Source organism: Rhipicephalus sanguineus, chromosome 2 (genome assembly GCF_013339695.2).
Source record: "Rhipicephalus sanguineus isolate Rsan-2018 chromosome 2, BIME_Rsan_1.4, whole genome shotgun sequence".
NCBI lineage: Eukaryota > Metazoa > Arthropoda > Arachnida > Ixodida > Ixodidae > Rhipicephalus > Rhipicephalus sanguineus.
The window spans coordinates 139,560,852-139,577,162 of record NC_051177.1 but is presented as its reverse complement, the minus strand read 5'-3'; the positions used below and the strand labels follow the sequence as shown (position 1 = coordinate 139,577,162).

The 16,311-nt window shown below is 47.9% G+C and overlaps 1 protein-coding gene across 1 annotated transcript in view; it reads left to right on the top strand.

The window, feature by feature from the left end:
- Positions 1–16,311, top strand: part of LOC119383714 (mRNA-capping enzyme) — a 74,548-nt gene that overhangs the window by 42,575 nt on the left and 15,662 nt on the right. Inside the window, exons 13-15 of the mRNA XM_037651989.2 lie at positions 7,885–7,956; positions 9,230–9,394; positions 10,141–10,212. Coding sequence (XP_037507917.1) covers positions 7,885–7,956; positions 9,230–9,394; positions 10,141–10,212 — 309 coding nt within the window. The remainder of the gene's footprint in view (positions 1–7,884; positions 7,957–9,229; positions 9,395–10,140; positions 10,213–16,311) is intronic.

Sequence of the window (16,311 nt, the reverse complement as noted above, 5' to 3'; positions counted from 1 at the left end):
GCATTAAACATCCTCGTGATTGGTGCAGTGTGTCCAATGTGTCATCGTTCGGGAATACGCGTCCGGGAACTAGCTTACAAACGCAAAGGCGTCATTTCTGGAACTGCAGTGCGAGAACAGCGAGTGCCCCGAAAGTATTCTTTCGATGACGTATGCGTTGCAGCGAGTCGCTTCGAGCGAGTAGGCCAGCGTAAGCGCGGCGAGTGACGGATCGATCGCAAGCAGTACCTACGGCAGCGCGAGCTCGCGCAATAGCTACTCTGCTCGAAGGAGCTGTGAAGGAGAAACTTATGGCGCTGGCTCATTTTAGTGGCAGTAGCTTCTAGAAGAACAATTTACCTCTTTTGTGTGCAATTTTGATCGGATTTCGTTAACTCTTTTATGAATAAACATCCAATTTTAACTTCAAACTGCGTTTTTCTCAAAACTCTTTTTGGCAACTTTTTCAACGTGCCCCTCTTGTTTTTGGTACTTCTGGTGCTCAGATCTGCATGAAATTTTGCCCAAATTTTATCTAATGTGTGAGGAGTGCAGTTATCTCCTCCAAATCTCAATATTATGTTATGCATATTAGAAAATTTGCAAGTACAGTGCACTCCCGTTAAGATTAACTCGGTTAAGACGAATTCTCGCTTATACCGAACAACACGGGACCATTTGTTTGGTTTCCCATAGACTCAATGCAAAAAAAATTCGCTTAAGACGAACCGCCCAACTGTACTCTTCTGTTAGGACGAACTGTCGCGGTGATCAGCAACGCTAGCGATTCTGCGAAACGAACACTGCAGTCTTGGTGGGGCATTCAGGTGACCGAGAAAAAGCAAAAAAGATGAAGAAAAGCACTTCCTGGAGCAAAGACGCGAAACAAATCGTGACGCGGAGGGCGCGAGATAAACGAAGAAGACCGGTCAGCGGATAAAGCCGGTATCCCCTCTCACCCCCAGCCTGTGGGTGGGGGAGGTGTGGGCTTTATCAGCAAAGAAAGCAACAAAAAGAGTGGGGGATTTACAACTTGGACCCCCAAGCCATTGCGTCATTTTGTATCCCCCCCCCCCCCCCCGTTCTTCGGTTTCCCAGCTGGAGTACAAAGGAGAACAGAAGAACACAAGAGCTTGGGGCCCCTCCGCCGTGGTCAGAGGGGCAAACGCAAGGGGAGCGGGGAAAAAGAAAGCGACAACAGGAACAAAAATGGTCTGTGCATTACAATCGAGTACGAAACCGAAACCACGATCGCGGCGCACTCCCGTCAGAGGGGTCAGGTGCATTGTCATCGCCATCACACAATGGCGGCCGAGCACATGTATTTATGCATGTATTTTGTGGTCAATAATTCGCGTTGGTTCGCGTAGGACCTGTGCGCGTTGTATCTGTTCCCAGTGAAGTGCAAATTGTAATGAGCCATTTTGATTATGGAAGCGCATGACAAAGGAAGGCTATTTTGAACAGCGAATATATCTGCGTCGTGTCTTTTTCGTGGCGAGGCTTGTGACCGTGAGTAGCCTGATGGGATGTCTTCAGCTGCACGTCGATCAGGGGTGCAATCGCGGAACGATGCTATTCCCGATTCCATGCCATATTCTATGCTATTCTTATCATCCACCACTCGCGGCTGGCTGATCGCGTTGATAACGCGGACGGACCGTCGTTCTGACCAATGGCCAAGCGCGAAAAGAACGAAAAGCATTGGAATAAAGAATAGAATCGTTCCGCGATAGCACCCCAGGAAAAGTTACTGCGGGCCGAAAACGGGAAAATACCCGGAAATCGAAGAAAACCTTGCAGACTTTCTTAAGCAACTCAGCGTATAATGACTTTGTCAAGGCAACAGCACGCGACCGAGGCGTATCTAGAAATGATCTTAGAGTGAGCAAAACAGGCTCACAGAAGAAAACGAACTGCCAGGACAATAAATTTTACATTCCTTGAAGGAAAATTGTGCTTGTCTCAATTTTTTCTAATCGTCAACATAGGAGCGTGTTACAGTTTTATCATTAAAATGTGGTAGCAAACATCTTCATGAGCATTTTTATTTTTGAACACGCAAAATCGGGTGCTCGTAAGATTCGTGTAAACACTCTGCTTGAAGGCATCGTTGTTATCTAGATGAGCGAAATAAATACTTTTTCTTGTCTTTTTGCCACCATTGTAAGTCTACTCCATTCAGTGTTTTCAAGTAACATATTTGTGTGCACTTGGCATGTTAGCATCTCTCTTTTGGGGCACTTCTGATAAGCCGAACTCCTGATGAGATGAACAAATGACCGCGGTCCCTTCAAGTTCGTCTTAACGGGAGTCTACTGTAAACATTTACTGGGGTCTGGGTAATATGGACTTCCCATGTTTGAATTTTTCACGTCTAGTAAATATTTTATATGCACTTTCTGGATAGTTTTCGGCACTCTACAGTTCAATTGGAGCAATATGAGCCATCACTTGTGAAAATATATAGAAGTTTAATGATCGAAATAGGGAGGCTGCAAGGCCTATGTTTTACTCATTTGTCATGGTGCAGAACAAAAAGTATGCAACTTACAAGAAAACTAATTAGATATTTGAAATCAGCATAAAAATCTCTACAAATACCCCAAGTTTCATTGCTCTAGGATGAATATTAAAAAAGAAGTGTCTTCGAGCCGCATCTCCCCTTAACGTATCTTCTATATACACAGAGCCATCGCGGTCAGGATCATGCCACCGAGTTCGTAGCGTCACTCACTGGGCTGGATGGCGTTGAAATAGCTTACGTGAAAGCACGAAAGTCCCGCCAATCGAGTTAGAGTCTACGCTGCTTTGGAGCGAAGCGCGATCAATTTCACGGCTTATTCGCAAAAGTTAGCGTTATTTAAACAGACTTGAACAAAAGTTCACACTCCACTCCCAATTGCCGTAAGTACACAAAATGTTTGCCGACAAAATAAAATTGGCCCCGCCACGGTGGTCTAGTGGTTATGGCGCTCGACTGCTGACCCGAAGGTCGCGGGATCGAATCCCGGCCGCGACGGCTGCATTTTCGATGGAGGCGAAAATGTTTGAGGCCCGTGTACCTAGATTTAGGTGCACGCTAAAGAACCCCAGGTGGTCGAAATTTCCGGAGCCCTCCACCATGGCGTCTCTCATAATCAAATCGTGGTTTTGGGACGTTAAACCCCAGATATTAAAAATTATTAAAAAGACAAAATAAAATTGATAACTTCATCGACCAGCGGGTTATTGCGGACAACAAGCGTAGATTGGGTGAGTTGGATGCACATTAACCCCTTCTGGGTTTTCGCCGTACATGTACGGCAGAAGCTTCCTGGTACCAAAGGGTTTTCGTCGTACATGTACGGCATAGCGTTTATTTTTAAAGCGCGCGCCTTTTTCGATCATTTCTCTTGTTTGGCCTGTGCTTCCACACTTCGGGAATACGTGGAATTTTTTTCATGCGCCGATGTCTCTCCGTTGTATTTTTTTTTCGCTTCCCAAAACGGCGCGCCACCTATCGCTTGCCCATCCGAGCGCGTTCGCGGTGCAGCTGGTTTAAAGTGCGCGCCTTTTTCGATGATTTCTCTTGCTTGGCATGTGCTGCCACGCTTCGGGAATACGTGGAATTTTTTTCATGCGCCGATGTCTCTCCATTGTTGCTTTTTTTATGCTTCGCAAAATGGCGCGCCGCGCGCCGGCTATCGCTTGCGCAACCGAGAGCGCCCGTGGCGCGGTTTGGTTTCAAACACGCGCCTTCTCCCATTTCTCTTGCTTGGAATGTGCTGCCACGCTTCGGGAATACGTGTAATTTTTTTAATGTGCCGATGTCTCTCCGTCTTTTTTTTTTTCCAAAGAGGCGCGGCGGCTTGTAGTCTCGCATCAGAACGCGCGCACGCGGTCCGGCTCGTTTCGGTTTCGTCCTTCGGGTGGTTTTTGCTTCTTGCGCCCGCAAAGCTGATGTCTGTTTGGTTTCTAATCTTTCAAAGGGTGACCGCTTGTTACTCTCTCATTTATTGCACCCCGGCGCGCGGTTACATCTGTTTCCGTGCGGTGCTAAATTACACAAACGACGCCGCCGTGATTGCGTTTCCTGTTTTGGGTTCTCGGAAAAACTAACTACGTCTTGTTGGCGATAAGACGAAGTATTACTGTAGCTTTTTCACTCATTTTGCTTTCCGGACGGGCGCAGAACCATAGTTTTCTTCCGTGCGCTCACTGACGCAGTTGCTCACGCTATGGAAGCGCGCGTCGGTTGCGCTGCTGCCGGTGAGTCGAGCAGCGATTCTTCCGATGCGCACTATTCCCCAATTGCCGATCAGAATCTGATTCATTGGATTTCAGTTCGTCAGACGAGGATTTTTTGACGAGTTCAGACTCCGATGACGATCAAGGAGCGACATCTGAAACGCGTGCGCGGGGAGCCATGCTTCAAAGACTATCACACGCTGAAAAGTTTTTAGTGTTAGAGCACGAGCGTTTTTAACCGGAAACGTACTCTGGTGCACTTATTTTTGTATGTTTGTGAGCTATCTTTAATACAATGCATAATTTTTATTCATAAAAAACTGTGAAGCTTTTTTTTTAGGATTCTGCTTGATTTTACTACGAATAAACCATATGTATGTAACAACAAAACAGATTTTTTTTGTCACTTTACGGTCACGAAAAAAAATTTTAGACAATTTTTTTCTGAAATAGAATCGTCTGAAGAATTTATTTCAGCAATAAAAAAATTACACATTTTTGGACTGGATTTCGCGAAAAAATTCGACCCTCAACGGGTTAAAACTTGTTACACGTACTATCGCCTCCGAATGAAACAGCAGAGGTGCGCATGGCATGAAACGCCAGCAGAGGTGCACAGTTCACACCCTTATGATTAGAGATAGATACGCTCTTGCGGTTTGCTGCTCGTGAGCCACATTCATGCTTTCGATCGCGCAGTGCCTCCTAATCAGGTGTGTGTGCCCGTCAATGGTGATGACAGGACAGCGCGCATTATAGAGTTCCTAATGCTTGGGGAACACACTCCGCTGTTCGTGTTTCATTTGCCACCGATAATGCAGCTTGATAAACAGTAGGGAAAATTGGCGAATATGTCCAGGAAGAGGAGCAAGACAGCTATTTCCTATCATTCTTTTGGCCCATTTGGCTGGGTATTGCTATTCTTTACCGCGCTGTAACAAGGTTAAATATTTTACGATGAAAGCTTTGGATTCCTGATCAAACACGAAATGCACCGTCGGCGACCCTAGTCGGCAGCGTCAACACGAGTGATGCAAAAAATCGTCACACGATGACGTCACCTTATGACGTCCTAATGACATCACAGACCGCCAAAATTTGGGACGTCATAATGTCACGTCACATGATTACGTCATCACATGACATTGTCGGTTTGCATTGCCTCCGTGATTGCTGCGTCGATCCTGGAGGCAGTGCAAAACCACGTTACGTCTAAAAGGCATTCGGATAGGGTCGGGGAAGGAACAATACATCGACTGAACAAAAAGAAGAAGATGGATTTCGCCTTTGAGTCTTCTTAGGCAAATGCATAAGGGACCCTGCGAGTCTTTTTAGTACAGTGACCGCACCACGCCCTATCAGGAGTCGACCGTTGAGAGTGAATTACACTATTTTATAGCAAATACATCTTACTATGATTTTCGATGCGAAAGTTTTGTATTTATCTACATTAGTATGATTACACTAATTCTGTTCAGCATGCTTTCGAACAGCCGGGAACGAGTCAGGAAATGTTGATTTATGAACGTAGGTATTAAACTGTGCTGCAAAAATAAAGACAAGACAACTCCGCACAACCTATGATATATTTCATATCACCGTCGTGCATCCCCTTTTGACACGTGCTCTCAACTTCTTTATTTCTTGTTTAAACTTCAACTACTTACGACACGCTTGCACAGCAGCTACTGAAAACTAGGATTTAATCAAAAGTTGTTGCCACTAACGACCATTTATTTGAACAACATCACACGTCGCTTGTCACGCATTTAAAACTCTGAACAAAGGAATTGAATTGAAGGAGCAGGCTTGGCAACAGAACACGTGCAGCACGCGGTATACGTATAGTATTGCTCTTTAACGCAGACATGGTAGCTGAAGCCCGAACGCTGAAATTAGTGATTGAAAACGGGCCGGAAAGTCATTTTAAGTGCGCCACGGCCATAGAACAGTCGCGAAAAGAAATCGTCACTATACATGCAGATGTACACATTGATGGCTAACAGACAACACCAGGAGCAATCGACACTGAATGGGCTCTTGACGGCAGCTCTGATCGATTTTGCTGGGCATTTTGCTTGAACATTCAATACAGATTGCTTTATGAACTTGCCCATTCATGTTTCAATAACTCGAGCAGGACAGACTGGCCAGTAGCGTCGAGTAGCCTTCACGAAGCGAGCACGCGCGAAGAGCGGCACCCGAGTCCCCTCTTTGACGTCACACGCGAGAGGGCGCCACTAAAAGATCTCGAAGGCCAATAATTTAGAACGCTTTAGCTTGGCAGCTGCAAGCGGAAGCTCACTCATCAGATTACGATAGCGCGCCGCACTCGTCGCGAACCGCAGACGTGCGTAAAACATCGCAGACGTGCGACTGTAATAGCGTTGACTCGTTGGACCCGCTGTTAGAGGTTCTTCTTATCAGCACTTCGGAGAGCATTTCGGAGCTTATGACGAAGACCACTGTGGGACAACTCTTTGTACTCGCAGTCAAGCATGATGTACTTTGAAACATCTGGCACCGCGGCCACGCACATCGCAACCAAGCTTTCTACTCAATGTTGTGGCTAGGCCTAGCTCCGCTCACGGTGCCGATGTATGTGTGAGACAAATCTGAACTTTGCGGGCAAAAATATTGCGCTAGCGGACATGCGAAAGTGAAGAAGCTGCAATGTCCTTCGTCGCAAGCAACGAATCGCATCGCCCACTGGCTTCTCAGAACCGCAGATGGGCATTTTGCGCATTGGCAGCGGACCCCCCGGCCAAGCTCGCAGTGCAGCGGCCAGCAATTTCGCACGTCAGCATCCCAAAACGCAACACCAAGCACGCTGCTCTCCAATTTTTTGTCGCTACAGCTAGGCATAGCTGATCATTGACAGACTCGAGATCAGCGGCCTTCGTTCTTAAATCGATATGTCGATATCCGCAGCGCGCTGTTCCCATCCCGAAAGTATGCTAAGCGATGTTTGAAGTCGGAAGTTATTGAATTTGTTATGTCCATGGTAGAAAAGTCCGCTGTAAAGGAGTCCTGATCATCTTGCTGTCCTGACATTTTAGTCAATTGTATCCGTATGTCCGTTGTACCAGAATCCATTGTAAACTAAGTTCAATCAATGGAACAAATAAGTAGGTAGGCATAACGTCGCATATTGGTATGTAATATCTGAATGTCTGTTGTAAACAGATCCGTTGTAACGAGGTTATACTGTAGTGGATACATTAGACAACACTTGCTACACCATATCATTTTATTTCTTCGTTGCTATTGGCAGCACGCGTCATGAGATTTAAATTTGCGCTTCACACCTACTGCCTATCTCTGCTGCGTACTTTAATGAGGTCTTACTGTACAAGTACCAAGATGCCTAATAACTGTACTGGCAGGCATTGAGAGCTATTCTGGAAGGGGCTGTGTAAATTTGACCACTTCATAGAAATAAAAGAACATGCATTTTTTTTTTTTGGATCGCTGGATTTTTCGTATGATGTTGTGGTCCCCAGGGAGTCTGAAAAAATAGGATGTTGACTTTGCTTGTTATACCTTATGGTTCCCTTCAAGATCGTATCCACAAGATCTCACATTACAGCAAGCTATGGCTGTGTGTGAAAATATAGAAGGAAGGGTTATTGTTGTGGAAGTGCTATGATCTTCTCCTTGCCATTGCTGCTGCAGGAGATGATCATTGACAAGGACAATGGCCGGGATGTGCCCCGCTACCTGATCTACGACATCATCCGGTTCCAGGTACTGTGTGCATCAAATGCGCCAACTCTGTTCATAATCTTTTTGATACTCCTGAAATCCGTTAGAGCACAATGCAGTGCAGTTCTGTTTCTTCATAACTTGCTTATGTGACTTGTTTAACTACTACTTATTGTGGGGTCTGAGGCGATAAACGCCACCGCCCTCGGAACACACGGACACAGCTCACGCGGTCGGGCAACACAACGTGGGGGTTTATTGAACACACTTCTTTACATATCTGGCGAGCTCGCCGGCCGAATTAGTAACATGCAAGTAACACGCTAGACAATGAATACTCGGAAACAAATAACGCACACTCAATACAGTATAAGCCATGCAATACATTATAACATAAGACATACAATAAGACATACAAAATACAATACAAATGCGAAGGCGGCGCCGCAGATGCACGACTCACCACGAGGGCCCGAGGGAAGCGAGCCGCAGTACCGTCCCCCACGGACCCCGCGGCCGTCGTCCATCCACGCGCGCTGCCACGCCCCAAAAGAGAGTCACTGCTGTTTCTATGCGCCGGCCTAAATTCGCGGCGGCGATGCCGGCGCCACCGCGCTAAACTCGGGTTGCAGACAGGGCATCACTGACCTTGGATGACGTCTCCGCTTACGCCAAGCACGTGCGTTTCAAACACAGCGGCCGTGCCCATGTTACGGCAGTCGCCTTTACAGGGGTGATATAGCACCCCCACATCCCCCCAACCTTAAATAAAAAAACACAGCGGCCGCGCCCAAGCTACGGCAGTCGCCTTTACAGGGACGATATAGCACCCCCACATTATGAAGCTGCTTTAACTACTACTTAGTAATGACTTATGGTACTTGTTTGCACCAGTGTATCAACCTTTTTTTTTCAAAAGCTCCATTCGTTTTTACTTTGAATTTTCATTGCATGATGTTCCCCGCCCCTTATGTAACACCCCTGAAAAAAGAGGGCCTAAAAACAAAATAAACTGAACTGAACTCCTATAAGTTCAATGAAAAGTCTCAGAGAACTCATTGGGCGTTCTTGTCATGAGTGTGGTGCTTTGCACTTCTCTACGTGTCTGATGCAGCGCAACTTGATATTTCTCTTTCTCGTCATTTTAAGTTGTTGCATTTTATTTTTGCTGCCGTTCTTTCTTTAGTGTACCCCGTACTGTGTTCTTGCAGTAGTGAATTGCTGCTGCAATATGCATTGCTCGTTGAGATAAGAGACACTTCGAAGGGACTAATTTGCTCCTTTCAACAGCGAACTTTATTTTTTTACTGTTCAGGGTGAGGAAGTTATGGGGGTTGACTTCTGTCGGCGGTTAACGTGCATCTCTCTTGAGCTGTACGAGCCACGCAAGGCAGCCATGCAGGAAGGCCGCATCAAGAGGGACAGTGAGCCGTTTGGGGTGCGACAGAAGCAGTTTTGGGACGCTGCCTTAACGTACAAGGTGAGTGCACCACGAGACGGCGTTTTGGACTGACAGTGTGATCGGAGAGGGGCAGCATTTCATGACACTGAAAAAAAAAAAAAAGATGGGGTTATGTAGTGATTGTAGTTGTGTGGGCGCACAGCTCAGACCACTTATGACATAACCGCTTATACAGTTGGACCTCAGTATAAGGAAGCCGGCAAAATCGCCAGTTATTTAGTAACATCAGGACTTTGTTATATTGAAGTTCGTCCTTTTATGCAATGTTTATAGTCGCCAAGTGATTCTTCTTTACATGGATGGTAATGTAAAAGATGTTGAAATAATGGGACAGCACAACAACAACAAAAAAAATCAATGATCTGAAAGGACACAAGTTTGGGCATGTTGTTGGTATTCCATTTCAGCCTTGTAGTGCGGGAAACAAGGGAAGGACGGTATCATATTTGACTAAGACAGGCACCAACATCCTACATATTTTCAGAACTGTCACATTCATATGCAGGTGGAATTTGATAAAGGGACGGACAACTGGTCGGAACATCTGATCAGACACTGGTAGTAATGAAATGACTGGGATTTATAGCGACAGATTCTAGCATCCTTTCTGTGATTTGAATAGGATTTATATTTTTAAGCTGCATTTAAAAGTCCCAGAAAACTGGTATCTCGTGCAGCCTATCAGAAGAGCCTCTCTTATCGGTCAGTGTGTGTGCGCTTGTTCCTAATTTCTTCTGTTTCTGCCACGGTTTTGTGGTGTACAGTTGCTGAGCGAGAAGTTTGCCCAGAATATGCCCCACGAGTTGGATGGCCTCATCTTCCAGCCCAAAGCGGACGTGAGTGATGATGCCTGTTTGCTCTTCACTTGGCACATTGTGCTGTTTGAACAAGCCTCTGCCAACGTTCTTCTGTTGTTCTTGCCGAGTGTGGATCGTTTTGAAACATTTTTATTTGTTTGGCTGCCGGATTCTGCCAATCAGGACGTTATCATATATTTGAATATTCGTTGTGACAGTTGCAGGCCAACTGCAACACTTTGGCTAAGTTTATAGTGAGCGTGTAGTATAGCGTCCCCATCTACTAATGTGGCAGCGATATTTCGGATGTAGCTGATTATTTGGACAACTCTGTGACACCACCATTGGCCCTGCAGGCTAAATGTATTAGGATGACTAGAATTTTGGACAAAAGTGTGGCATGCCATGCAGTGATTCCTCTCCTGCGCCAAAGTGCGCCAAATTGGATTTACTGCGCCATCCTGGTAATATTGATGTAAATTGTGCCAAACTGCGCTAGAGTCTTGGGTTTGGGGACGTCTATCACCAGCGATCGCACCAGCGGCGTGCCAAAACATGTGCAGCTTGACCTTGGGGCCGCCAAAGTCACAACAACGAACCAAGAATTATTCTGCTGAATAAACAGCGCTCGCTCGTGTGTCCCGAGTAGGCCACGATGCCATGCACTGGGCCGACGCAGCTTCTGTTGTGCGAGTCGGCTCGAAGGCAAAATGCGCTTTCCGCAGTGGCACGTGACATCTAGGGCAATCGGTAGCGAGATAGTGAGGCGGCAATTGATTGCCGGACGCGGTTTGTTCGAGAAACGCTGCTGATCGCTCGTTTCAAATGTCTCATGGCACATAATTAAAGCAATGTTCACTAATAACTACACCCGTGCCGCTAAAATGTCTGCCAGTTCCGTTTCTGTACATCACAGAATGAAATCTGGGAATGCTAGCAATAGATATACTGAACAATATTGAATTTTCCCTGCTTTGGGTCCATGGAAGAGCACGTGAGCGGTGGTAACGCGCTGACACTTTTCCTCAAATGTACTTTATCCATGGATCTTAGTCCAGAAGAGCTTTTGTAGCGTTAGCTATACTGGCCTAGCTGAGCCAGTTTCGTGTGGATCCTCAAGAGCCGTGCTGCGCATGCACGAGGATCAGTGATGTCACACACCGGACCCGGCAGCTCCAACAAAGTGTATTGTTATATGCAGTAAGGCTAGTAGCTAACTCTTTTGAATTTGATCTCGCATAACTTAACAAAACGCTGGTTTAAGGGAATATGGCTGCTCCAGGGACTGAAGCGGTTTTCAGGCTGTCAGTTTTCTAAACGCAAAGTAAGCGTTGAGAGCACAGCCATCTCCTGATGCCTCGAAATAGCACGCGCACCAGCGGCTGCGCCCTTCGAGCGATACAGCCCCCCCTCCCCTTCCCTGGCGTCCCTTCATGCTCCTTCCAAAAGACAGGCGGGGCATTTCCTCTGTTTGATGAGCAATCAATGGCAGGCCTCTCACGCAGGTTGATGTTATAGCATGTGCCCTCCGCGCGACGGAGACGGCCGGCTCATTTCATCTCCACTTCAGATGCGTTCGTCGCCAGTGCTCACGAGCTTTTGCTCGCGTTTTGAAAATACGACGCACAGGGTGATGTTATCAATTTGGACTTTATACGGAAAGTGACAGTGACGGTGAAAACCCGTCTAGGGTGTCCATATAATTGCTGCCACAATGAAAAGAAAAAGAAAATTGAGGAGCCATTCCACTCTCTGAGGTGGATGACCAGTGAAGCTGTTTAGCGCACGGCACAGCGGTGACATGGTGGAGGCTATTTTGGTATGTAAGGCCAGCCTGTTAACGGCCAGGCTGTTAACTCTTTGAGGGTTGAATGTTTTCGCAAAATGCACTCCAAAAATGTGTAATATTTTTATTGCTGAAATAAATTCTTCAGACGATTCTATTGAAGAAAAAAATTGTCTAAAATTTTTTTGCGTGACTCCAAAGTGACAAAAAAATGATTTTTGTTGTTACATACACATTGTTTATTCGTAACATCAAGCAAAATCCTTTAAAAAACACTTATATGATTTTTTATAAATAAAAATTACGTGTTGTATTAAACATAGCTCACAGACATACAAAAATACACTTGGAGAATAGTCCACATCGGAAGAATCGCCGCTCGAGTCACTATCAGCAGAGCAGCCAGCGTGCACTCCCATAGCGTCAGTGAACTGCGTGAGTGAGCGCACGGAAGAAAACTGTATGGTTGTGCGCCCGTCTGGAAAGCAAGCCAACGAGAGGGAGTTAGTTTTTCCGAGTCTCCAAAACAGGAAATGCAACCACGGCGGCATCGTTTGTGTAATTTAGTGCCACACGGAAACTGATGTAATCGCTCCCCAGGGAGCAATAAACGAGAGAGTAACAAGCGGTCACCCTTTGAGAGATTAGAAACCAGACAGCCATCAGCTTTGCGGGCGTGAGAAGTGATAACCATCCGAAGGACGAAATCAAAACCAGCCCCACCCGCGCTCGAATGTGCAAGGGAAAGCCGGCGCACCGATTTGCAAAAAAAAAAAAAAAAAAAAACAACGGGGAGATATTGGCGCACGAAAAAATTCCACATATTCCCGAAGTGTGGCAGCTTATGCCAAGCAAGAGAAATGATCGAAAAAGGTGCGTGAAACGAGCCAAACCGTGTGTGGGCTCAGATGAGCAAGCGAAAGCCAGCGTGCTGCTTTGAAAACAAAAATAACAGCGGAGAGACATCGGCGCATGAAAAAAATTCGATGTATTTCCGAAGTGTGGCAGCAAGAGAAATGATCCAAAAATGCGCGCGTTTAAAACATACAAGAATATCGTACATGTACGGCGAAAACCGTCAAAGGGTTAATGTTCAATACGCAATATTAATGCAAAAGATGCCTCCATATGTCAGCAAAAAAATTTAAACTTACTCAGACTCACTCAAGAAATATATTTTGCTCTGAGAGCTCACTCGGAATCAGACTCACCAGAACTTTCCTCAACCGGACTCACTCGGACTCAAGCTCACCAACATATTATTCAGTTGGACTCATTCATACTCGTGGCTTCACTTGTGTCTGAGTAAATCTGTGCGAGTCGATTCATGAGTGAGTTTGCTGACCTATGGATGCCTCATCAAACGCGACATCAAACGCGACTGCCTCTGTGATTGGTGCGCCGCTCACTTGTGGGGTACAGAAAGCTTGCAATGCCTCCGATGCTGGAGGCGGTGTAAAACAATTTTAGGCGCAGAAACCGCTTGAAGTCTTGGCCGTTGAGATGAAAAAGATCGATGCCGACCTCTTCCCAGGGCTGACTTGGAGTGGTTGAGGGCAGCATGGGCTCCGAGCGCTGCACCCTGGTTTCGGCACACGTGGGGCAATTAGACACCAGTGTTTCTATCTGGTCGTTGATGCCCGGCCACCAGACCGACTCTCGAGCTAAAGCCTTGCATTGGTTGATGCCTTGATACCCGTCATGGAGAAGCTCGAGCATGTGGCGCTGAAGGGCAGATGGCACGAGGATACGGGACCCTTTCAGAAGCAGTCCCTCACAGACGCTGAGGTCTCCTTGGTACTGCCAATACCCATGGAGTAAGATGGACAGGAGCGCCGACTGCGCTTGTCTAGAAGGGAGACTTTTTGCAACGCCGCTTCATGCTTCACGGTGTGCTTGCCAGATGGCGCTATGAAAGGAGAAAAGTGGCGTAGGAGAGACGCCGTCCTCGAGCAGAGCCACGGGCAGGGTCATGCTCGGAGCATGTCTTCCCAAAGACGAGGATGTCGTCAATCATGTTCACCACACCCGCTTGGCCTTCGAGGATCCGGGACATCTGCCGCTGGAAGTATTCCGGTGCAGACGTGATCCCAAACGGCAGCCGGAGAAAACAGTAGCGTCCAGACGGGGTTATAAATGTGGTCAATTCTTGGGACTCGGGGGACAGCTTAACCTGGTGGAAGCTTGACGTGTCATCTAACTTGGAGAAAACTGGCCTCTCCAAGCAATCCGAGGCATTGTTCCACTGTAGGGAGCACGTGGCGCTCTCGAAGTATCACCTTATTGAGGCGAGTGAAAGTCCATGCGCAGCCGATAGCTGCCCGAGACCTTGGAGACGACAATGAGCCCAGCACACCACTCAGTGGGTGTGTCCACTCAACGAATCGCGCCCTCTGCTTCTAGCTTGTCTAGCTCAGTCTTGACGACATCGCGGAGAGGGAGTGGAATGCGCCGGGGTACGCTTAATGAGAAAGGCGTAGCATTGGGTTGCAGCTTGACAGTGTAGGCTTCGGGGAGCGTCCCAAGTCCTCGGAGGAGACTGGGATCGAGATAAAAGTCGCCAGTTGGCTGTGAGGACCTTGCGACTTCGTCGACAAACGTGCAGACGCCCAAGGCTTGAATTGCCGGGAAGCTTAGCAGCGGGACCGTCTTGGTTGCTAGGACGTACAGAAGCTGCTTGGTTGACTTTCCGTGCCACGACAAGGTTGCGACGTAAGTGCCTATGACTGGCAGGATGTTGTTGCCTGGGCCTTTCAACTTGCTTTTGGAATCTTGAAGCTTCGACGGGATGCCGGAAAACATACTGGGAACAACTGAAACTTCGGCGCCGGAGTCCACCTTGAAGGAAAGTGGGCGCCCATCGACGAGTATCTCGACGAACTTCGCGTTCAGGCACTCTCCCGCAACTGCATGCAACTCGATGGAGCTGGCCAAAGGCTTCCATGTGTGCTTCCCGTTTACGCGCTTCTTTTTGCGGCACACGTTCTCGAAATGGCCACTCTTGCGACAAAAGTTGCACGACGCACTGCGACCGGTACAGTCGGCGCAAGGGTGTGACGCTCGTCCGCAGAATGGGCACATCTGTTGCGTTGTCTTATCAGCTGGCACTTGCTTTCCCTTGCGAAGGCGAGCGGCGTCGACGGCGAACGAAGATGCCTCTGCCGAGTCACGAGCTCTGCGCTCATTTCCTGCATCTTTGTGCTGACGAACGTACGTCAGCGCTTCGTGTAACGTCATTTTCGGGTTCTGACAGAGCTTGTCCGAGAGTTGTCAGTCAAGCAAGCCCACGAGAAAACGGTCTCGGACGAGCCGCTCTTCGACGTAGGGCGACAGATAGTTGCAGGACTTGACCATTGTCCGGAGCGCCGTAAAAAATGCGTTGGCTGTTTCACCTGGTTGCTGCGTACAGCAGTGGAAGCGCGCTGACTCGTACAGCTCGTTCGGCGGGTGCACAAAGTGGTCGGTGAATGCCTCTTTCGTGGGGGCGACGTCTTTCACATCCGCCTCGCCTAGTGTGGTCAACGTGAGGACAACCCTGGCTTGTGGGCCCATACAGTAGAGCATGGAGCACACTTGTACCTCTGCCAGAGCGACGTAAAGTCTGGTAGCAAACGAAAAGTCCTCGAAATGCAGCAGCCATGTAGGCCATGAGCGTGGGTTGTCGAAGTCGAACGGCGATGGTGGACGCAGCTGGGCCATGCCTTGCAAGAACGAAGCGGCCGACATCCCGGCGGAGCCCTCAACACCGGTAGTCGTCATGGCAGAGCAGCGGCAGCGGGGCCGTGTCACGAGGATGCAAGCATGGGATCAGCGGAGATAGATCCTGCCCACTTCTGACACCATGTTGAGTGCATCGGGCAAGTAAGTGACACGACAGCCGAGTCTCCAAGCGGACAAGTGGCCTCAGGTTTATTGGCAGCCCTTATTATTGAATCCAGTAGCTGCCGCGCGGCCATCTTGTGGTACTGCCATACATTATACAGTGCAGACCACTTATAACGTAACCGCATATAGTGCAGGACCGGTTATAATGCGGTCTTTTTCGACTCCCGTTTACCCTCCCATAGAACCGCATGTATACGCATACCGCTTATTGTGCAGTCCCCCAAGATGAAATACCGTTTATAATGCGGTTGCGGGAAAATATTTCCGACAAACGCGGTAGCGAGTGCGGTTCTCAAAGGAGGTACGCCGCTGGGGAGGGAGCGACGAGGTCGTTACAAAGGGCGAGGGCACGCACAGTGAACGAACGAGGGGCGGAGGGACGAAAAAGACCGCGGCAGCGCTGTGCGGGCTCGCCGAGTGGGGAAGGATGGTGGTTGCCTAGGCGACGGAGTAGCCTTTGCACCGGC